The following is a 26,114-nucleotide window of genomic DNA, read 5'->3' on the forward strand; positions in this document are numbered from 1 at the left end:
ATAAAAATGCCATCGGTCAATCACTTGAAATACGCCGTCCTTGTTGGAAAATCCGGTAGTCATTTGTCACCCAGGAGGTTCTTCATCATCAGGATAAGCACCGTTATGTTATATACCTCCATAAGTCTGCGTGGACATTCGTCCGTTTATCATCCATACAGTATATGGCTTATACAACAGTGGTTTAATACTTTAATAGATATTATTCTATTGAGCCTACTCCCCGTACTGCATCGGGTAATGAATTGAAATCTATTTGTAAACACATTTTTTTACACATTTGTTTTGTTTTGAATTATAAACAAATACGATTATTTGACGTGCAGTCTGTATAATATACACCGTACAATATCTCAAAGAATATTAGCTGTAATATAATGTTGAGATTTCAGTTGAAATAGTTAATTTTATAAAATCTCTATTTCATTAATAAATGGGAATTATTTATAATATTTCATTTGATAAATGTCTTAATATTTTACTCGTGATACTAAATAACCCGATGGGGTTCAATTTGAAAAAAAAAACTTTGGAAAAGGTTGTTCATTTTTTTTTTTTACATCAACGAGTTTCTATCGCAATACAAAATTATAAGTGTTTACTGTTTATTTTAATTACGAGTGTACTGACATTAGGAGTTGGATAATGTCGTTAAATTCATTGTCCTGTGACGTAGCAGAATAATAATCATTCATGAGTTTCGCGGTTATTTTTCTTTTTATATCTTGGAATATGATTCGGTAACTTATTGTTAGTACATACTATACTTACCCATTATTTGTTAGGTTATAACTTATAACATCGAATTTGAATGCCTGTAAAATAGATTTCGACCCTTTATGCAGGTTTCTTTTATTACATATTCTTCATCATCTCCCGAATGACTGTGAGTTATGACTCATGACCTAGTTTTCTATCGGCCATAAATGTCTCATTGAAAAGTTTAAGTCCATTGGCTTAAAGTTTTTTTATTCACTTGTTAATATCTGAATAAAGCATAAGCAATCCGAACGCGATTTTCACATTTTCCATCCGATTTTCTTCACAGTTCCAGAACCGTTTAAGTAATATTTTTTATATAATTTTATAAACTTCTTACGAACAAAAATCTACTAAAACTAATATGGACATACAGTAAAAAGTCATGGGGTAATGCCGAAAAAACAAACACTAACAAAATTCAAGCATTTCAAAACATTGATCTAAGGAAGTTAACAATAATGAACCTCCCTACGTCTCAAATTGTTTTCTACATTCAAACCTAAAACTAAAAACAATAAGTGATAAATTTCAATGTGTCTATAAAAGATTCCACAATCACTTAAGTACTCATTCGAATCTCCTTATCAAAAATTTGGCCTCTACTACCATACCTGGTAATCCCCAAGACGCCTAAAGATCAAGTGGTGTCATGATTTATTATAAAAAATAAGAAATATATATATATAATATGTGTGAAGCAAAAATGGTTAAATATATAATAATAAATTAAGTAACCACTGTGTCATCAATGGGTAGCTCATTTCATAAAAATAAAGTTACCTATCATATTTGTTACTTTTAGCCTATATTCTTATTGTATCTAATCATATAAATTGTATAATAGTTGTAAAAAAAAATATATATATAATATATAATTTTATAATATCATTATAAGGATACTAAACAAAAATATCTCCTTGTTAAATTTTAATATTGTTAAAATGTTCTATTTTTCTGGGTTTTGTAACTTGTAAAGTATTTATACGAATTATATGAATTTATTGATTTGTTTAAGTTGTAGTTTTCTATTGTAAAAATGGCATCGGGGCAGGACATAAATCATGCTGCCATTTGAGTTTTTGACTGATAAAACGATTAAAAATTAGAAATTGCTATGGTCATTATATTGTTGGGTTCGAAGCAAAGTATGCAAATGGTTTGTTCATATTAATGATAACTTTGATAAATCTGTCGTATGGCAGGATCCAGTGAAGTGCATACAGTATATCACTACACAAATTAAATAAGATGCCAGTTGAACAGCCTAATTATAATTGATACTATCTATTTTATTAATATAAATCACAAACTATTGGTTCGATACATGTTATACTAAAATTATTTTGATTTGTAATTACTAAAAAGTTTAGAATGGAGTTATATCAAAGTTCAAAAAACTCATTAGAAGTGCTATATAAAGTTCAAAATTTCAAATATATCCATTACATACATTATGATTTGGTACCATGTTTTTTCCGGTTTAATATGTTTGCCTTTTGGAAAATATGGAAGCTTACCATATTTACTTATCAATAAACCATATAATACAATAAAGTAATGTAAAAGTTCTCAGATCTTGACAGTATGGTATACGAATCAGTATATCTGTAATCGTCCACGAGTTACAGTAAAGAAACAATGTAAAAGTATTGTCGTTATTTTATTTTTATTATTTCTTCGTGTTTTTTTAAACATTTTAATTTGAATTATGTATAGGGTACCTATTTTAAATGAGTAATATTTGAATGTTTGTAATAATTTATATTATTACCTACATACTTAATATCCACCAGCGCTTCAGATTTGTCAGTACTTAATTTTCCCCAAATGTTATATGACTCGCATTTAAATATTATGATATAATTATTAAAATCCACAAAAATGTATAAAAATAGACACAGACTAACCACATGTGTTATGTATGTATTATTTTATCTCCATAGACTACCCGCATGAAATCATCAGACGGGAGTCAAAAGTAATTTTATTGTTGATTTTCTAGTTTTATCATTTTTTCGTAGTTTTATTTTTTTGAATCAAATGTTAGATTTAATCAATGTTTACAAAATTCAAAAAGTAAGACAATCATGCATGATGAAATAATAACGTACCTTTCTTCGATTTAAAATTATATAGTTGGATATTTTGTTTAAAGTAAAGACTTTATTGAGTGACAGCAAAAGTAAAACGCAATTTTTCAAACTTTTATTAACATCATAATATATTCAAAAAGTTTATTGAAAGTTTTGTCATGTATCAAAATATTTGATACAAAAATATCGAATGTATCTTTACTAGGTACTTACCTATCATAAACCATTATAAAATTTTTATCTATAACAACAGTAAAATACGATGAACACTTTATAAATTATAAGTATTAGCCTAAATGTAATTGTGATAATTGTAATATTTTTTAAGACAGCAAAGTATAATTTCGTCCCATACATTCGAGTGTTATGTAATTTTTTTTATCAGAATACAGTCATTCATCCATTATTTTTATTAGTATTCAGGACTTAAACATTTAACGAACTGTTGTTGATGTTTCATTGTTTTTTTTTTTTTTTTTTTTTTTTTTTATTATTGGGTAACCCGCGGCAACATAGGCCATTGGGTGTGGGGAGGGCACTGTAGGTTTTTATATTTGGAAGGTTTGGTAGGTTTTATATTGGGTAGGTTGGTACACGTGTGTGTTGTGTTTGGCAGAATTTCTAATGGGGCACCCGTAGGTTTCTGCCGTGCCCCGGGGTGGGGGGATGGCGGCACTTGTTCTCCGGACACCGTGACTTGCACGGAGAAAAATGCCGCCCAGTGGTCGAGGATCGAACTCGGACCGGCTGTGCCGAATCCGTCGCGTTAGACCACTCGGCCACCTCGTCCCCCATTTCATTGTTTTATTATGTTCTGTATGGAGTACCTACACCTATGATAGAGTTTTTATTTGTTACATCATTAAAACGGTAAACATTAAAAGAAAAAAAGTAGAGCACTAAAAAAAAATTGTTCATTTAAAATTATATAAATGTACAATAAACTGTTCAAAACATTTGATGAATAAATGTGTTATTTTGGTTCTACTATAAGGCAATAATTATAATTCAATATTTCAGATTTTTCATTATTACAACTATATTTAAAGTTTATGTTTAATAACAATTTATATTCCATTTTTAAAGACTCTGCACTTGCCGTCAGGGTTAACTATCCTTGAAGCTTCTACATGATATATAAATAAATAACGGTTATAAATTATAAGAATTTGTTAGGTTTTTAATACACTTCATATTTTTTTAGCTAACATAAAATTAAGTACAGTGGCAGTCAAATAAATTAGTTATGCAATTTTTTAAAATACATTTTTTTGTCACATGGGTTAGTGTTTTTGTTTTTAAAGTTTGTAATTTATATGTTCGTCGGATGATTCTTAAAAAAACTACATCAATATGACCATATAGATCAGAAAATTAATTAATTATAACCTTATAACATTTTAAAATTATTTTTAATAAAAAATATTTTTTAGATTCAGAATCCTAACGTTATACCTTGAATACCAATAATATTTTCCAACCAACTTTAAGCTCTGTAAGATCATTAACATTTATGACTTTATTTAAATATCTTATCATTTTATACATAGTTACCTACTTAGTTAACCTACCTTGAGCTAACTATTAAATAGCTGAATTGTATTGCTTATTCAAGCAAATTTATTCTTAAAAATAGATCTATTACGTTAGTATGAAATTAAATAGATTAGGGAATATAGTTTATTAGTAAAATAATAATATTAATATCACTTTGATTATAGACATTTTAATTGAAATTGAAAGTTTTTACATAAGTGCGATATGTGACACGTGAGTAAAATGTTATAATGATTAATTATTATATATTTTATTTTAATTTAAAACTGTCATTGCTTCGTTTGTAGAAACTGATTAAAGTTAAGATCTACTAGTAAGAACAAAGTGTTAGGTATATTTAGTTAAAAATCTAAAATCTTAGTCATGACTAAAGGCTAATAGTTTTCATTGAATTTTAAATATAAACATAAATTGCAAAAATCTATTAATTTTCAATAGTCCTGAATTTATGTTGATTTAAATTTAAAAGATTATTAAATGAATCACAAAAAAAAAAAATTACACGTAGAAGCAGAACAAAATGTTAGCTATCTTAACAAAGGTATTTTAACGAAATTTTAGTGTACCTATTTAATTAATCATAAGTATAGTTATTTTTATTTTATTAAGTAGGTATAATCTTTTAGTTAGCTTATTTAAATTGTAATCAAAAACAAATAAAACAATAAATCTAGACGATGTTTGACTGTATTCAAAAATTCTAAAATCTAAATAAACTGGGTATAATATATAATGGAAATATCAATACAGAGTTATCAAAATATTTGACATATTATACCGGAGTATAATTTAAATACTAAATTATCGTTTGGGTAAACTTAAGCTTTATAGATAGTGACTTGACTTAAGACAGCAACACTTCAACGGTATAGCAATAGGGATGACTATGAAAACACATTTCAATCCTTTTGTATAACTTTTTTGTTATTTTAATAAAAATCGTCTGGAGTGGATAAATCACCTAACTAAATAATGGACGTGTATCAATTATAACTTAAAACTATATCTATACATTATAATGTAAACTAAATATGATACACTTGCAAACATTTTGCACAATTTTTTTTAATTATATTACCTATATTACGCGTCACTAAGTAACTTAGGAAAACCCGAAACTCTATAGAATGTGAACCAATAAATTACCCTGATAATGCTGAAATGAACCCTCCTCACATTCTATTTACGGAGGGATAGTTCAATTAAATGTGATTTTGAATAGACCTTCAAATTTACCTTTCAACCGTAATAGAATCTTAAATTTTTTCTAAGAATTTCAATTTACCTAAATTATACAAGGAAACCATTACATTTTATGTGGTAGCAGGTCAATACTTATTATTGTATACCTAGTAATAAGAACTCTAAATATTTAGTGGTAACTTTGATCTTCAACAAAAGGGTGGTCGAATTTTTTTTATAATTTATTTCCAACAACATTTTCTCCTGAGAGTAAACTCAAAATAATAATTGTATAATAGAACCACCATTGATCGTTAATCATTGCGAATTTGTTTTATTTTACTTCTATGGCATTTTTAATGTTCTGAGTGGAAAGGCATGGACTGTGTATCAGGGGTACCCTGAATATATAGCAATTCAAGCCTATTTAACATTTTAATTTAAACTTAAAGCATTTAAATAAAATAACGTTTAAATCGTAGAAACCTTATAAATTTAATACTCCCCTCGGTTAGCGGCACTACCTTTAACCGTTAATAAATTAAATTCTTGATTCAAATGTTGAACGTTTATTAATTTACGTTATCAACGATGAATAATAAAACGCAAAATATGGAACTTAAATTTGATTATATTTTTCGCAGATTTTATACACGCTCTAGTGCTCTACGGCGTACGCTATCTTAGCATTATTGATGTGATCGTACTTGTATGTGCACTATAGCTTGTAATCACTCATGAAGTCACTAAATCATAATATAAGTTTAAACTCATAGATTATCATAGTTCAAAAGCACATTTGTCTTTCCGTAACAATTAACTGATGTATTAGGTAGGTACCAAATTTATTATTTTAATCTTAACGTAGAATGCATCATTATTCTTTCGTTTATCAAACTATTGATTATTAAATAAAAATCAACGATATACATAACGATAACATAAAATGTACCTCTATCGATGAGGTAAGAATGTTCGTATTTATATTCATAATACATAATATTATTATAGTTTTTACATGTTTGCATACCTACGTAATTTAAATACTTCAATAAACCGAATGTTTACTTTCATTGTAAATATAATTTTAAATTATTCATTCGTTTGATGTCTGATTAATAATATTATGCTATGATTTGAGATATAATCTGATTTTTTTGCCACTAAATTGCAAAATAATAGCATGACACCTTTAAAAAAACATAAATATAAAATCTAAGTATTGTATCTTTAACACCTACCAACAAATTAAAAATTATATTTTAAAAGTGAATACTATAATTTATAATATACTTACACAAGTACTTAATTCTAATGGTTTTTAATTATCGCAGCCACCATAATAATTTCAACATGTATAATGGATAATGTACCTATAGAAAAAACAGTTAATCTAAACATTTTTTTAAATAAAATTGGTAAATTTTCGAATATAATTAACATAAAAATTATAAGGTAATATTTAATTTTCATCAACAGCCCGACGACAGTGCCCCAAAAACATGAAAATTAGTTTCCAATTATGGTGGAAAATGTAAGAGAAATTGATTTTATGACGCCACTCATAAAATTCCGTTGAATAGGTACCTATATCATATTATAATCACTGATAGAATAGACTTGTTAAACAGATGAAAGTGGTTTTCCTACCCTTGCATTTGCCACAGAGTCGCTTGGGCTGTTCAAAGAGCGACCTCGCTCCATTTGGTAGCCCACAGATATAGGCTTCGTACGGGTTGTGTTCGCGGTTTAAAGTAATTTTTGGTTATCCTTTGTTAAAAGGCTTTCAAATTAATTTACGAAGTGTCAATACAAAACAGCTGTAAAATATAATTATTATAGCGCTTATAATATGTCAATATTTGTAATTTATTTTATACCTATAACATATTCCAAAAGACACGACACCAGATTACGTAGCAAAACCGGTTTCATCCGTGGCCGCCTGATGTCTTCTCTTTTGGAACAGATATCTCAAATACTTTTCATATTATATTACTATCAATATGTTTTTTTTTATAAAACGATTTAAGATTGGTTATTAATTGAATTTACATTTTAGTTATTGATATCCGAAAGGACAGTTGCGAATAACTGTATTACTATTTACAAGTATTAGTGGCCTAACTAAAATTAAGCAAGAATACTTGAAATTAGTAAGTGGCCCTAAATCCTGTCTCTTTCTATAAGCTCTGATAAGTTCAAATAGAGCTATTCAACTATGAGACGTGTAAAAAACTGGTTAAGGAGTTCAATGCTTTAAAATCGTTTTAATACACTCTCCGTAATAGGTATTGAAAGTCAACAAACAAAAACTATGGGAAACAATGAAATCCTTGAGAAGTTTTCAAACAAAAACAGAACAATATTCTTAAAATAATTTTAAATATTTCAAACTTCAATATCGTTTAAGCCCTACGCGTACTAATTTACCCTATAGTAGGTACTTTTAGATATATTGAGAAGAACATTTTTATAAGATATATTTTAAGAACAGTATTCGGTTTATCATTATATATTTATAAATTATAAATAGGTATTATAATATTGGTGATTTGTTTAGGTTGTTATTTTCTAGTCATTTAGAAGCAAATAATACAAACTGTTAAGTAGGTAAGCAATCAACATAATATATATTATATAGCAATAAAAAATTAAACGGTTCTTAGTGGTTAGCTAAAAGAGCCAAGCTCTCACGGCGCACCTTGCAGGTGTATTAGCCCCCCCACCCCCCCTCCAACAATCTCAGTGGATTTCTTCCTACAAATATTACAGAAAAGTATAGTATTAGTTATTATACATATTTGAATTTCGATCGGTGTTTGAGGAAATGACGAATTATTGAAAATATGATTAAAAATAATATTTAAAAAAAGTATGAGATAGTCGACGCTTAGGACGGTGGTGAGCACGATGACATGCGGTCGAATAGTGTTATCAAATCGAGTTGACGGCAGTCTAAGAACCACTTTGGCAAGGTTAGGAGCAAACATAAGGTCCGTGGTTATAGACGCAAGCCAACCCTGGACGGCTGAATGACTTGCGATAGACTATAGGTACTATAGACACTGTATGACACAAATGACAAAACAATATAACTATTAATTTAATGTTTTTAAAGCAGTAGCATTTATCACATTTTTAAAAAAAAACTATTTATGGGATGTTTCAGTTTATTTATTATTAATTGGAAAAATATTTGTTATTGATAATTACATAATTTACATACATACATTTTTGGGATAAATACCTACCTTTTTTTCTTATAAAATTAAAGGATATGAAAATTAATTTTTATAAAATAATCGATTATTTAAAAAAAAATATAACGTTTAAAAATAAAACTTAGAACATATAACTACTAAGAATGACACATTTTTATAATAATAAAAATTATCATTATTATAAAATTAATTTTGTATTTACACTATTAAAATGATCCGCCAAAGGCTGAGCTCTAGACTCTAGTTGACAGTTTTTACTTATTTATATAAATATATATTTTCTTACATAATAATCATAACGGTTTGAATAAATGTTCTGCATGTCACAATGAATTAGCTTAACTAATTTCTTTTCAGGAATTGAGGATACGCTTGTCGCTATGCTTAGCGGAGGGGTTCAGGGACACTTTTATCTTTTCCGTCTAACTGCATTCGACGAGGAGATATTTGTCGGTCAGTGTAGTTGTACTCCACAGACTGCGTACATTGGGTTGGGTACTAAATGCTCACGAGGCAGAAATGGGCGTATCTGGTATAAACCTGCTTTAAGCGCCCAATAAGGACGACTTTTTTTTCTTTTTAAATGTTTAACTATCTTTTTTTTCCAACTTTCGGTAGATCGTTTTACTTCACTGACTTTGGTTTCTTTTTTTTTGTATTCCATTCAGTGAGTACCGATTTCAATATTAATAAGCCTCACGATGTCTTCGTACACGTAGTCGCAGTGTTTCAAATTGATTTATACATTTTGTCGTTATTAATTGCTAGAGCGTGGATTTGTAATCATTAAAAACCAACCGAATATGCGCTAAAAAATCTTAAATGTGCATAAATATATGCACTATAATGTTTAAATATGCATGGAAAAATAAATAAATACGCACACAAAATTAGTAAAAAATACATTTATTTTTAAATATTTAGTTAAAATAATAAATTAAAAATTATGGAATGCTACTATAAATACTTTTCTTTAAAATATCTGTGTTTTGTAGGTATTTTTAGTATGAGAAAAAAATAGGAATCAAAAATGTATCCTAAAAGGAATTTACTCAGGTACCTAAACATTTGTGTTTTGTTGGTTGTTTTAATCTATTAGAAAAAAATAAATAAACTGTTTATACCATAGAGATATAAATAATTTAAATAATAGTAATGATATTTATATGTCTATGGTTTTTACCTATGGGCTATGAGTATAAATAAAAATACCTATTAATTCATTTTGATATTAATCGAAACTAAAAAAATATAATTTTTTCTCTGTTTACAATAGGTAGTAAATATTTCAAAAATGTCTAAATAAAAATCAAAATATGCACTAAAAGATGAATATGCAATTAAAATTGTAAAATAAGTCTTAAAAAAAATAAAAATGGGTAAATATCGAAATATGCAAAATATGCTCCATAAAAGTTTCATAGTTCAAATCGTTGTCATGAAACAAATTTTGTGCTCACTTATCATATCATACGATCAATCAGAATAAATATTATGCAAATGCATACAAATCCGCGCTCTGTTAAATAATTACTGTTTTTTTGCCAGTTTGTCTACTTTTTCATTCCCCTCGATCATTATTATTTATGAATTATAATGAATTTACCTACCTACTATTTTTAATAACATTTATAATGATTAATGAATAGTAAAATTCGTTCAGTAATTATTTTATGGTTTTAAACTACTTATAGTATATTATATTTACTCTTTTGAACTGACAATAATTCTATAGAACTTTACGTTTTAAGTATTAATTGAATACAATTATGCATATAGAAATGTGGAGTTTGCAATTTTAGTTTTATTATTCACAAACGTAGTTAGATGTAGATACTACCACGACGAATATACTATACAGTTCAATAATATTGTAGAAGACAATATACGTCTCGAAATGTTATAATATTGTTATTCTTTTCAAACAGCAAACACATCAGGTACAATGTAACTAAACACGATGAGAAAGAAATATATTAAATATTATACTTAGGAGTCTTGTGTTGTACTTAAAGTCTAATTTAACATTACTACACACTGAGATCGTATGCTTGAACTATACAGCTGAAGTGTTTACAGTGGTCAAAATGGCTCAAGATAAGTGGAGGGATGCCTTATAAGTTATAATTTAGATTTCCTGATATCATCATAACATTCTTCTATTATTCATCTAACAAAAAAGTAGAGGGATGCCATCCCTTCGTATGCCCCCCTCCCATTTCGAGCACTGAATGTTTAATACTATGACATCGTACATCGAGGGCGGGATTGGTAAATTGGGTCCCATATGACCTTATCTCGGTAAATTGGGTCCCGGAAAAAAAAAGGTAGTAGGTAAGTTGAGTCCCGGAAAATAATATATAAGTTAAAATATATGTGGTTTTTATAATATTATGTTCTAAATAAATATGTATAACGTAATCATCATCAAAATCGATAATAACTACTAACTGATACGAATAATACTAACACTTCATCGCTCCATCGAGGGACTCTCCATCATCCCCTTTTTTTAAATTTAACAATCAAAGCACTTACATAATGCAATATTTAATCATTTATTTTTACGTTTAAACGTAAATTTTAGATCCACAGCGGGACCCTACGGCCTCTGCTCCATCTAAAAAATCTACTATGACATATTTCATAGATAAATTAGGAGATCCTCGGCGCCACTAGCTGCTAGGTATCGTCACTGGACGTTCTTTTCCGTCAATAGCTACCGCGTCTGGTTATTTATTTTTCTTAAAACACATTTGCTTATCGTACAAGAAATATAGATTGTTATTTTTTTAATGTTCAATAATAATACGTAGGTATTAACAAAATCCTGGAAAATCGATATTAAGCCGTATAGTTTAGCAGTGCTCGTAGGTGTAGATCACTACTGTATTGGATGTGTTAAATTGTGTTAAATCATTGAATACGATAAACGATACGTCAGGAGACGACCTGTCAGCTTATATTGCTAAGGATGTATTATATTATATTGCATTATAATAATAAATGGCTATTGAAAATTTATTTTTCTAATAGTGCGTTGAACTAATTTTTAATAAAAACAAATTGCACACAGATATTATATAGTAATAATAATTTTAATATTATTATACTACAGCTGTAATTAACTTATAAGTCAATACCGACGAATCGTGGAAGGGTGAAAATAGGTCCGTGGTATAAATAGCTTAAAATTAATCTAAATACTTTGAAAATGTAATTAAATGTTATTTATAATTATAATCATATCATATCACAATAAATCGTAACAATGAGACACGGATTACGCAACCCTTCTAATGTTATTTTCGTAACCATAGTTTAATAACTTTTTTAAATTACCATTTTATTTTGTTTGAATAATACAGGGATTATGAAAGTCAATTATACATAAAACGCAACAAATTACCATGTTGAATGTATACGTGTACCGGCAGTCAGTATTTTAATAACACTAGGTAGTCTATATAATTTAGAACGACACAATGTAACAATTTTATAAAATTCTTACTTTTAATACATACAATTACCCCAAATCCATAACAATATCAACCATTGTGAGACAATAAACTATTATGAAAATATACCAAAAAAAAAAAAATGTTTTATTAAAAATTGATTTTGTTCGTTTTAACGATTATTTAAAGCAATGCAGATTGAAGTGAATGAAAAACACGTTAAATAAAACAACGTAGGTATTTGGAGCAAGAAGAATAATAACACTTTTAAATTTAAAAGTTGTACACCTATATATACTTTATATAATTCATGAAAGATTTACAGACAAAATGGGATGATGCCGTGCATAATCAATCACTGAAAACTTTTAAAACTAAGATAAGAACGTCTTTGTCATCAATAAAAGAAAACGGTTTTCTTGGTTGTAATCATCCTCTATATACGCGGGACTCATTGAGGCTCTTCAACAAGAACAATGTGTCAGCAAAATGAAAATAAAAAAAAACACAATACTGTCAAATGAAAAATCAATCTAAAAGTTGTAAATAAAAAAGCCGGACAGGACACAAAACTGGGTGTTGGACAATGGTCCAGATTCGGTCACCCCAGCATAGGATAGACTATTGTGTTATTTATTGTAAATTTGAAAGAAATGATAAATCGTTGCATTCGGTAAATGATTTTGAGTGGAACCCGGTTTACTATATACTGCGTGCAGGACGGGGACACATAATAATAATATATATTAGCTATAGGTTGCTCATAAGAACGATTGTGACATTAGTAAATGTTTACGAGATGCGTATTGCACATAATATTATAATTATTTACATTCAATAATCAAACCGAACAAAATAAACAAGTAAGTATAGGTACTCGTTAATTTACTATATTAAGTTATTGACTTTATATTTATAAAAAATAAGCAATGCATATACCTGATTATACCTTTAGGCGTCAAAAGCATTTAATATTCATAAATAAAATAAGAGCCAGAAAGGTTTGGAGTCGAGTAATTTATTCGCGCATTATATTTTTTCTACGTTCGTAAATCTGAAAGCACGATGTTTCGTGTCAGCGCATTAAGTCTAAATAATAGTGAATACAAATATTTTGATTAGACTGGTTTTTAAAAATTTACAAACAAATGAGTTCATATTAAATACCGAGTAAAGAATATTTTGTTCAACGGTTATGGACTTAAAATAAAAACTAAGATTTGCAGTGTACATATTTTATACAGGTTACAGGTACCTATTGCATTATATATATATATTATTTTTCTTATTGACTATGTCCATTAGCTGAAATTATATTTTTTATGCAATTCACTTTAATGAATTATGTACAATGGACATTTTAACACTGTAATCATAATATTTAAAACGTAAATAAAAATATTATTGAAATCTCAACGTTTATGGTTTATTTTATTTATCTTATCCTTGAAATGGCATTACTTGAGAATAGTTTAACGTAAACGTATACTATTATTTTCTGTATATAAAAGGTGTACATAAGAATAACGGTTATGTGGAAGGCGTGCCTCCGGAGGATATTTATCGTTTTTGCGGAGTGGAAGAGAATTTGTAGGCTGTAAGATATCTGATAATAGGCCAAAGAAAGAAGGTTTAAATATTAATACGGTGGTTTCCGCTATTGTCTCAAAGGCGTCGAAATTCGGAAAAGTTTCGCATGATTTATGGGTTATCCCCTGTCAACGAAGCCCTTTTGTAATAAACAAGATGGAAGGTCTAAGAAGGCCAATGGTCATCCATATATGTTTTTGGATCAAGATTGATATATTTTTTAGCCAATATGATAGTTGTAAAAATTGTTATTAAAAAAAAAAAAAAAATACTATTAAGTCTTGTGAATAATTACATGAAATTCATATAATATATTATATTTTATAAACAAAAACCACTTATTATAGTTATTATATTTGACCAAAGTTGACCTATGGTAGGTAATTACTAATTTATAACTTTATACAAGTTCATAAGAATGTATTATTTTCCAATTGTCCAATGATATTTTTAAGGGTTAAAAAAATACAATAAAATATCTCTTTTTATGTGTGACATTATTTGAATTTTAAAATGATTAATAAATTAAATTTCACGTGAGGAAATTATCCATATAATATAAAATCACACATATGACGTCACAAGAACAAGAACTTTCATGGTTGGCTCAAAATGTATACATATTTAAATTGTTTATCAATGTGACGTAAGATTCACTAATAAATCAAAAATTAATCAATTCTTATGAATAATTGATTTTAATAAAAAGTAAGAAATAAAAATATTAAAACCATAAGTTGATGAAATAAATTAATATAGGTAGTTGACTATGTATATTATTAAATATAAGTTAATAATTTATTTTATTTTAAAATAGCATAAAATAAGATTGAAGAATTAAGGAACACCATAGAGTATTTGAGTACTATAATATATATACTTTGTGCAATACATATGAAATATTATATAAATCTACCTAAACTTTTTTTTTAAATTTATAACTTCGATGAAAGATAATTAGACACATACTATCTTTGTCTCATTGTCTAAATTGTTGATACAATTAATTTACATTTACATTATTTACTAAACATTTTGTATTTTTTTTTATTCCAATTTATTTTAATTTAGATACCTACGTCTTACATACAATATATGGGTTGATCGGTTTATTTCTGGTGAGTAGATAAAAAAAAAGTGAGCCGTCGAGGGACGCCTGACAGATGTAAAACATTGAAATTGTTTTGTATAGATAATATGCATGAACGTTGAAAGGTTATTAAAGGAAATAAAAATGCCATAATCAAGAACAAAATATTTAGATTTTTTCAATAAAAATCATTCCTTATTTTAAACGCGCATTTGATGTTTCATTTGTGTGGCTACCTATCCTTGCCACGCCAACAGCTGATCTCAACCCCCGCAATAGATATTTTACATAAAAAATAACAAATTTTACATATAATTTATGATCAAATTATACTTATCAGATAATAAGTAAATAATATATTTAAAACGTATTATGTACTAGATGACGTAAACAATATTTGTTTTTATGATAATTGTAAGATTTAATAAGTGAGATTTTCAATATTTTTGATAATGGTTTTTTAAATTGTTATAATATATTTTTAGTGTTTAGGTATTAAGTACGTGTGGTTGATAACATTACGTTAAAATAATTTATGACCCTCTGTCGGGTTATTTGCTAAATGGAGTTCATTGACTTATCACAACCTCTTCTAAACTTAAAAAATGTGCATTTCACGATCAAAGATAACAATAAATATTGTTAAAAATGTTTTAAAAGTGAAATTCATCATTCTAAAAAATAATTCCAACAGTGCTTATAATAATATATCCTATTAAAACTATAATATTCAGAATAATTTTTTTCGTTAGACAGTCGGAAAAAAATGAAAGTAGGTAATTAACAATATTGTAGTAGAAGAAAAAGAAAATATAATTTACAGGAAATTTATCAAAAAACATTGTCTTATAAAAAAAAAGTTTAAAGTGAAGGAAACCAAAATTATTTATTTTAAATTTAGAATAAAATAAGATATTAATCGTCTAAGATAATAATCATTAGTATAATAGACCCCAAGGCTATACTCATTGAAACCTTAACGCACAGTTTGAATATCTCCGAAATAAAGGAATATAAAGGCCACCTGAAAGTAGAGTTTAGTTATTTATCTCTAATATGTAAATAAAGCTAACTGCTCTCAAATGTCTTAATGCATTGTACTTTTTTTAAATAATACCATTGAGTATAGATATTATACTCAGTGATAACACTTAGTTTGTGTTAATAAATAATATAATTATATATTTAGTAAGAAAAGATCAACCAAGTGTTATACAAAACATTGAATGTTTTGAAGCAGAAGTTTAAACAAAGTGCAGTCTTCCATCATATTACCTCTACAGATAATTTAACGTTCAAACTTTTTTTTGGCTAATTAAAGGCGGAAGTTCAAAAGAAGAAACTTTCAGTGCCAAAAAAGTGACAAAAGTTTTTAAAGAAACAAAATCAAGTAGTCAAATATATGTATTTTTACTTAGGTACCTAACTTATAAATGGTATGATTTGACTCCTCGTGGTTAAACAATTTGTATTGCATCAAAAATAACGAAAATTAATCGTTTAAGAGCTAAATATTAATATGTACATATAATATTATGTTATAATAGATATTATTTTATGTATTTAAACGAATGTAAATATGTGTATTGTGTAGTAATGTAATGTTGATTTCAATTATACTACTTAACAATTATTTCGAGATGAATAATTAAAAATTGGTCCGTAACGGATCAATATAATTTTTATTTTACATAATATATACTTTATTTTCTTCTTAGTTCTGAAAAGCAGAAGAAAGCATCAAAACGTTTCCTCTTTATGTGAGATAATGAATTTGCTAATAAGTAATAATATAAAATGGATCTACTGGTTTTTTTTTTTTTAGAAAACTGTGAATTTAAGGTTAACGTACATTAGAAATACAACACATATAACATATTAAGACCGATAAAAAAAACTTTAATCTGTTCGAATTTAGTACAAAGTAACAATTTTAAAAATGTACGATACAACAATAATAATTCACTTTAAAGTTTAAATTGTTTACTGTTGTAGTATATCATCGATTTTTTTTCCATTTAAAAAACGCAGTGGATCTATAAATCAATAACAATTGTTTCATATTAAGTTATGCGTAATAATAAAATGTATATAATGTATATTACCTATTTACATATACTTATATTTAATTTTTAAATAATAGACGGTTTATAATCTATATTTATTCCAATTTGTTATACATTCAGTACATTTATTATGCTTTTGGTTGACATGTAGTATATTAAAAACCTATAGACCTAAAAAATGCCCAACATTTTTTTTTGTAACGGCATAAAAAAATTTACCATCTTAAAAATCGTCATTTTTGAAATATTACACTTTTGTTACTAAATAATATCGATAGTAGTCTTATTGCATATAATTATGGTTTATTTTAATGAAAAGGTGGTATAAAGGTACTCAAAACTTACCCGTCTATTAATGGAACTTCTTCAAGAATTCGCCGGACTACTTCAAAAGTTTCTTCCCGATGAGATGAAAAACTACCAGGTGGTTCGGACGAGCTTGGCAAAGCAATCCATATGAGCAACACGACAAAGCCAATTATTACCAATACAATGCCAGCACACGGTCGAACTTGTATTTCATATACAGCTGTAAATAAAAATGACATAATTTAATATATTTTATAACTAAATAAAAGTTATAATTGTACGATATCTGTCGATTGGCTATAATAATTCCTTTATAATATCATCACTTTTTTTTAGTAAGCAATTAAAGGTAGATAATAATAATATAATACAAATTATGTACGACTTAACGATTGGCAGAATATTTATAATATATACTTAGTAATAAGTCTGTTTAAAGAATTTATTTAACTATTTTTGAACGTTAGTAAAAATGGTATAAATCAAATTTAGTTTAGTTAAAACATCAAAATCTAAACGAGTTAATTATAACATAAACTATAACTCAAAAATATTGATATGAATACCTATAACTATTGGTAATAATACTCAATCAACTATATTTATTAATAATATAGAATATATGGACGGGTACTTTAATATTATCGTTTAAATACCCAAAATAACAAAGCTACAATTATTATAATTATTATTTAGTATAATATTGAACAATAAACTATGCATTCTTGTATCGGACTGCCGTTTTGACTTAAAATAAGATTAAAATATTTAATCCGTTGACGAATTCCGTACGACAAAATTATATTACATAAGTTAAGTCAGGTTCTTCCCCATTCTCGGTGTGCACTTTGGTTGAATCTGTTCCAATAGAAATAGTATTTTAAGTTATTAAATGTTAACAGTAATTTAACAAAAAGTAATTACATACTAATTAATAATGTACAGAGTGACTGCAGAGCCGCAGAGGCATCACATACCTACTCAATACGGGTTCTGCAAGCAACGCTAAGAAGTATTAACCTTGGAATATTAAATGGAATCACGAATAAATCTCCAAATTTTAATTCATTAAAAATAGATGTTAGTCTAAACAACCATAACACATTATATTTTCTTCTACGTGTAAGCGGTTCAGTCTATATTTTATAGTTTGGTAAATTCATTAAATATATTATGGACCTTAGGCACCTTTAATCGCTAATATACAATGTAGGTATAAACGGATCCACAAAATAGTTTCCAGGCCATCGACCGGGACCTTTTGATTTGGGTTCCACATTATGGGCCCACACTCAATTACTGACCGTACTTACGTGCAATAAATAAACAACTTTAGACGAAATGAATCTAAAAAGTACTAACGTGGTCCATTTAAGGAAATATATAATGTCCTTAATATTTTATTGGAAAAAGAGTAAGTTTTGGTTAATTAGGAAAATGCAATGAACGGACACGGAAAAGCTATGCATATTATATGCTTACAACACATGCACACGTCATGACGTCGTTATCACACAATGGCGAGATGAAATTCAAAATATTATTTATCACATTTGAGCCCAAGCTAAAGAAAAGTACCACTATAAAAGATAAAAAAAACCAACAATAATTGACAATATTATATTTGATCGAAGAACACTGTGTGTATGGACGGTGTCATAAATTTGAAGCAAAACAACTGTGTAAAATATTAGTATTTTATGTTATTTAAATTTTAAGTTATTAGTGAATTATTTTGTGAGTTATCAGCTACATTTTTAACGGTATCACCCTATTAACTATTATATTATAATTATGTTGATATGTTAAAGTTGTTAAAAGTTGCTTATGTATTATTATTTCATTTGGAAAATAATGTACAGTTCTGTTCTTAAATTATTCAATGACATCCTAGTTCAACTGACAGTGACAACTCTAGCCGGTATAGTAAAATATTGAAATAATCAATTCGCCGGGGAAATAAAGGAAATGTTGAATAAGAATAATAGTATCAAATCTACAGTTTTAAAAATGTATTACTATGTAGATACTACAGGTTACAAATAAAATGATAAAATACCGAAATGATTAAATTGATTGCGTGTTATTTGTGAATTCTGGGTAATAAATGTATATAATATTTTAAAACACTTGAAAAGAAAGCTAGAAAATAGCCGATACGTTTTATATACATTTGTTATTTTCAAAACGTTGTTACTTACACATGTCCTAAAAAATATAAGGCGCTATTATGAATCATAGTGTAAGTAGTTCAGAAGTCACAATCAATATTATACTAACACTTGTAACTCATTAATTTGACAAACTATATAATATCTTAAGTTCACTATAGACTCGATGAATTGTTTTTTATCAATTAAATTATTTTTGAGATCTTAACTTGGAATTTATAGAAATGCAATTTTAGGATTAGATTAGTATATAAAAAAAATTAACAAATATAGCGTTTTACAATCGTAAACATATAATATATTATATACTAGTTGATCCCGTGCACTTCGTTGTCCGTTAAAAGCGCCAACTATATATATGTTTCAAAATTATAGCAGTAATTTTCAGGTAGGCCCTGTGAGGTGCATACGTAATTACGAATGTTTTATTAACACGTTGTTTATGGTTCCGACCATATATAATAGTATACAGGCCTAAAATTATATTCAACACAACCAATAACAACTTTACAATAAACAAAAATATATTATTATTTAGTAATATTTTTTTTGCTGGACAGATGGATGGATATCACTATTGTATTTTTGCCATCCACATTTCCTACTTTTCTGGCGGATTTTACTAAAACTGTCTTTTATACAAACCTTTTCCTGACAATTACGAACACAACAGAAAAAAAATCAACCAAATCGGTCGAGGCGTTCTCAAGTTATGGCGTGACCAAGGAAAATACTAAATAGGGATTTATTATTATATATTATATAGATAATATTATTACAATATAGAATACATACAATAAAATACTACAAAAATAAATTTTGAAAGCTTTACTCTCAATAGTCTTGAGTAATTAAACATAGTGTTTTTTTAAACAGTAAATAATAACAAAAGGATTTTAAGTTTGCGTCTAGGATTTAGTTGATTAGTTTTTATTTTTATTATTTTTCTACCTCTTTTTTTTTTGTATTAACACTGGATTGCGTAGAGAATGATTTAGAACAGCTTCGGCTATAAAGTCAACAACTAATATCCCGGTTTATAAAGCTTTAACACCTCGAAACATATTATAACGATCTGAAATTAAAACGAGTTGTTTGGCTTTTTTTATTACTTTTTGAGTTATAATTTTTAATTAAATCTTATAGGTACCTACAAACAAACCAAAAAATGTACATCAATCCAATACAGAAATATATGATGAATAAATAAAACTCTATTTACTTTATTCGTAATATTGTGTAATACCTAATGTGAAGTAAATACAATTTGAAAAAGTCAATACAATATAAATAATAATTACATAAATTCAGTGACCTGTACAGATTTTCAATTTTATTTTTACTCGATTTTAGGTTAAATACTAAAGTACCTTAAAATGCTAAAGTAGCTTCATGTTACCTCTTTATATAGATTGAACATATTGTACACTAATTATAAAATATTAAATATACCTTTCTATGAAATTCCATCGGTTTTGCAGTATATGTATATTATTAAAGCTACATTGAATTTTTGGTACCACCCCAAAAATTGTAATATTTTATAAAACTATAAAAATAACTTAAATTATTGTAAGCGTGAAACTATTATTTCCGAGCCTTTGTATATACAATTAATCGGAATTTAGGATAAAGGGTCACAACTCACAGTAAACAAACATGTACCTAAATAAACATTATTTAATAAAAAATTATTTTTAATTACATGGTTTATAAATTTGTTCAAATATTTGTGATTAATACCGGGTATTGACCTCAGTTATAATAATACATTGGTTTCTGGATTTATGTAATGTCATCGTATTTATATTTTATATTGAAGTTTATAAGTTGTATACGCAACTAGATATTAATATGTGTTCTAAAGAATATGTTATGACTTATGAATAACCAAGAGTTAACAGAACTACCGAAGTAGTATACATTTGAATGTTCACGGTACGTTTGTTCTTTTATCTGCTGTAATTACACCATGTTCAAGGGGGGGGGGGGGGGGTGTCCCTCTCAGATCACACTGATTTTACTGTATCACACATCACGGGGAGATTAAACACTCGTTGTCCACCTATTTGTCGCTTGCACAAAAATATTTAGGTACCTTATACCGTTTTACAAAGAGATTTCGCAATTTTTGTCCACGAATCCTCCCTCACCTTAAACAAAATATTTACCGTATTTTAAAATTACAGAGAGACTGCACACTCAAAATCAGTTTTGCCCCTTAATCGAATATATTTACCGCATACACACCAACATTTTTTTCCTCGAATTTTTCCCCATCAAACTTTATTATAAAACTGAAATAGTTATTTCAAGTAAAGAACTCAAATTATTAAATAAAACATTTATTTTTATTTTTATAAACTAATTCTTAACTATATTTACAAAAGTTTTCTTACTTCTCTAGTAATTAATAAACAATAAGGAGTTACACCTGTAAGCGATTCTCATGCTTCAATTTCCAATTGAACATCCACTGCTGAGGCTGTGACTGAATCGTTCTATTTTGAAGTATCAGAATCGCTTACAGGTGTAACCGCTAATTGTTTATTAATTCATAGTTGCATTGTAGAATATGTACCTTTTACTAGAGAAGTAAGACAACTTGTGTAAATATAATTAAGAATTAATTTATAACGATAAAAAAAAAGTTTCATTTATTAATAATTTGAGTTCTTTACTTCTTTACTTGAAAAAATTATTTCAGTTTTATAATAATGGTTGGTGGAGAAAAATTCGAGAAAAAAAATGTTTGGTGTGTATACGGTAAATATTTTCGAGTAAGTGGCAAACCGATTTCGAGTGTGCAATCTCTTTGTAATCAAAAAAGTTTGTTATCATTTGATAACTTTAGTATTTAGTCAATGTCTTTCTTGCGAATAAATTATAATATATCAGATACTGGCAAAATATAATTTATTTCGGTTATTTATAAATAATAATTTTAAGAGTAATACTGCAGAATTACAATACTCCAATAGTATATAATATTATAGCGTATAAAACACGTAGCCGACATAAAAACTTTTTCATTTAATATAAAATACATTTATTTGCATATCATAATAAATGGGTTTTGTGTCTTGTGCTTATGAACTTCGACACTCTTAATTTCGTGGCATACACTCAAGAATAACTTTGTAGTTGAGAGGTATGAAACTTATAATACCTATATTATTTGCATTGCATAACAGAATATATACACGTGTTTAAACGTTCAAAGGTTAGACTTCATTCAGATTATGAACTTAAAATCTTTTAACATCAAAATTATCTTACTTCTTTGCCGGTCTCTATCCGACGCCACTGAACTTTCAGGAGATTCATACTCTCTGCTGCTGTGAACCTGTCCGTTACATAATCCTTCTCTTCTGACGTTTCCGGAAGTTGATGGCCTGGACGTTTGATGTGCGTCAGGATATCCAGTCTATAAAAATAACATTAATAATAATAAATAAAAACGTATCGGTTTTAAGATATTTTAAAAAACATGTACCCATTATAATATATTATACACTTGTCTACTATTTATTCTATACAAGTCTTATGGCCTACATAATAATATTATATAAAAAATATGCACGTGATGTTTTTATAATATATAATATACATACATAATCATACACTAATAATGGCGGACATCTAAAGAGCATTCACTTTGTGTAGGTACTATCGGAATCTGATATTTAATGTATACCTAAGCGTATTATATTTATTCGGATTATTCCTGCTAACCTATACACAACCTGCGAATAAACATTGAAAATAGAAAATAAATATTTAATAACATGTGCGGTCGGTCAATCTTTTGAAAACGTACACAGAATATAATATAGGTATGCTATATGCGTATACGACAAAAATCTTATTTGTGAATCTTGAAATTTGTTGGCATCAAAGGCATTAGTGAGAGATATATGCTGAATGGAACAGCCTATTTGAATAGTATGACAGAACGGATATATCTTAAGAAACATGATAAACGACCACGTTTGAGCGTGGTTACCTACGTCGTTACCTACGTGAAACTAATTGCATTATGTCATTATATGTACCTACATCATAATGCTATGTGCTATTTATATTGCGTATAGATATAGTTATAGACAATATAACATATTATTATAACGCTATTCGATGCCATAATTATAATATTGTGCACATACGTTCTATAGTTAATCAAGAAAACTAACTCGATTTAGTTATAAGTTAAGAGATCTTTAAGAATGCTAAGCTATAACTTATATATGTTAGTAATCAATAAAATCTAAAAGTTAAATGTTAATGTGGGGAAAAATACTAACTTTATTCAAATTAAATAGAAGTCAGGTTGTCTGGACTATTTTATTAGACAAAGTTTGTTATCATGTAGACGAATAACACGATAAATGAAACTTTCAAGTTGTACATTTAAATAGAAAATAATATCATCACATATAATTATGTATAATAAGAACAATGGCAAAATAATAAAATAATAAATATAATATTATTCACTATAATCTTCACTTTATCAATGGTTTTTTTTATAAATATACCTATAATAAGCTAATCACTATCAAAAATTTCTTCATAATAGGTACATATTATAAGTTATAAGTTAAGACTAAAACAATTTACAGTAAACGCATTTTAATCATATTTTTTTTCTTGCCATTCTATTGGTAAAATCATGTATAAATTATCTAATTTTATAGTTTATAAATTATTTTGCTTGTGTCTGATTCTTCATTATTTTACCGTTCAACGAGCGTATACTTGTGAAATGTATATGGTAATTAATTGTGTCAAAACTGTTTGCATTCGTCTAGTGCGTGACGAAGTATTAATGATCTAATTATTCATCTGTTACGAGTTCGTCTAAATATTGATTTTTATTGACAACTATATTGTCCATATTATACTCTTTCAATACCATAAATTATAATAAACTCATATCATTCTCATAAATCATAATATTTGATAATTATGTGTAACACGAATGTTGTTGGAGCAATTTATTTATTTATTTTCGAAATACTTGTCTTGAACCTATGTAAAACGTCATAGTTAAATATTATTATGTCTTGTATGAAATTTACAAAAGTAATTGATCCCTGACCGAGGCGCATAATTTTTAATAAAAAAAGCAAACAACTGTAAATTACAATCGTTCGTGGCCACTACCTACATCAAACTACGGCTAAGGTAAACGCCGCCGTGACACATTTATGACAATGTACATTCGTTTGAAATTTTAATGACTTTTGACGCATAACTTAATGACATTGAACGTAACGTATATGGTTATATTGAGTATCATTTTTTTTTTTTTTTACAATTTTGACCAATATTTTGAAACCCCCCAATGTGGGTGGGTCGCGGCCGGTTCCCGAAATATCGTGAAAAATTTAAATTTCCAGCGATGATACCTTGACCGTGAACTACGGTAACCGGAACACCGAGCGTCATTCTCGGGCTTTCGTCATCCAATAGCGATGCGCAGCTTATCTGTTATGCTCTTCTGAAAGTAGCTTTTGGCGACGTATCGGCATCGCGCGGAAACCGACGGTGATCAGTAGGTACCTAGGTACTTACCACACAACGTATATTGTACGTCGTCCCGAATTTGTATTGTACCTACGTCACACTAACGACCGCTCACGGCGATCATCTCAATTTGAAACTGTCGATAGATTGTCCTACTAGAAAATAGAAACTCCACGAGCCACCCCCTTGCCACCGGTCGCTATAGGCGCATAATACAATAGGACGCTGGTACATATTTTTTCTATCGATCTTTTTTTACAACTTTTTGGTGGCACTTTACAATAATTAGTCACATTGTGTTACCATATTGTTTTAGCTATTGTTAGCTCTATTTTAGTTATTGTCGTATGAAGTCAGCTGATATATATTGCAATAAATGCACTTGATAAAGAATAAAAAAAAAAGTGAAAAGATTTTCATTTGATTGAAGCGTTTTATTTTTAGATTGGATCCTTGGAACCTAAACAAAATACAATTCACTTGATTTTGAAAATTCTACGATTAATCAATTTTGACTCTGGGGTTAGTCCAATGTCGAAGTTTTTGGACATGACGAGGCTGACTCGGTCCTGATTTGCCATTCGGTTAGGATGTGTTTTATATTCTTAACCCGATACCACGGGCGCCTCACCCATAGGCATATAATTAGGTATTTCTTGGTCAGTCTGGTACTTTAGTGTAGCCTATTCGCAAATGGTTTAGAATAATTTCATTGTTTTGTTAATACAGAGTAATATATGATAATAAAAATAAAAAACATAATATATTATACATTTATACCATTATATTATAATAATATGTACGAAATTTTAATTTAATTTTTCACCATGTATATTATTATGCTAGTTACGGAACTGTCACCATTATCTTGTCAGTTTCGCTTGATTTGAATAAAAATATAAAATGCATGAAAAAAATAATTCGTGAAAAATAAATCAGAAAACTATTTCAACGAGTGGAGTATTGTTGATATTTAATATGTTTAAGCAAAATTCACAAATTGAAAACGATTTTCCGCGGAGATTGGTAAAACCTCGCTTGCTTAAATATCTTAAAACGTTTTGACATATCCGTCAAAAATAA

The 26,114-nt window shown here is 27.7% G+C and overlaps 1 protein-coding gene across 3 annotated transcripts in view; it reads right to left on the reverse strand.

The window, feature by feature from the left end:
- The window catches only part of LOC132939869 (dipeptidase 1-like), a 174,880-nt gene that overhangs the window by 34,676 nt on the left and 114,090 nt on the right, over positions 1 to 26,114 (reverse strand). For all 3 annotated transcript variants that reach the window (XM_061007273.1, XM_061007275.1, XM_061007274.1), the window contains exons 3-4: positions 22,782 to 22,929; positions 17,368 to 17,551 (exon numbers count right to left, since the gene is read on the reverse strand). In XM_061007273.1, coding sequence (XP_060863256.1) covers positions 17,368 to 17,551; positions 22,782 to 22,929 — 332 coding nt within the window. The remainder of the gene's footprint in view (positions 1 to 17,367; positions 17,552 to 22,781; positions 22,930 to 26,114) is intronic.

Source organism: Metopolophium dirhodum, chromosome 2 (genome assembly GCF_019925205.1).
Source record: "Metopolophium dirhodum isolate CAU chromosome 2, ASM1992520v1, whole genome shotgun sequence".
NCBI classification, from domain to species: Eukaryota; Metazoa; Arthropoda; class Insecta; order Hemiptera; family Aphididae; genus Metopolophium; species Metopolophium dirhodum.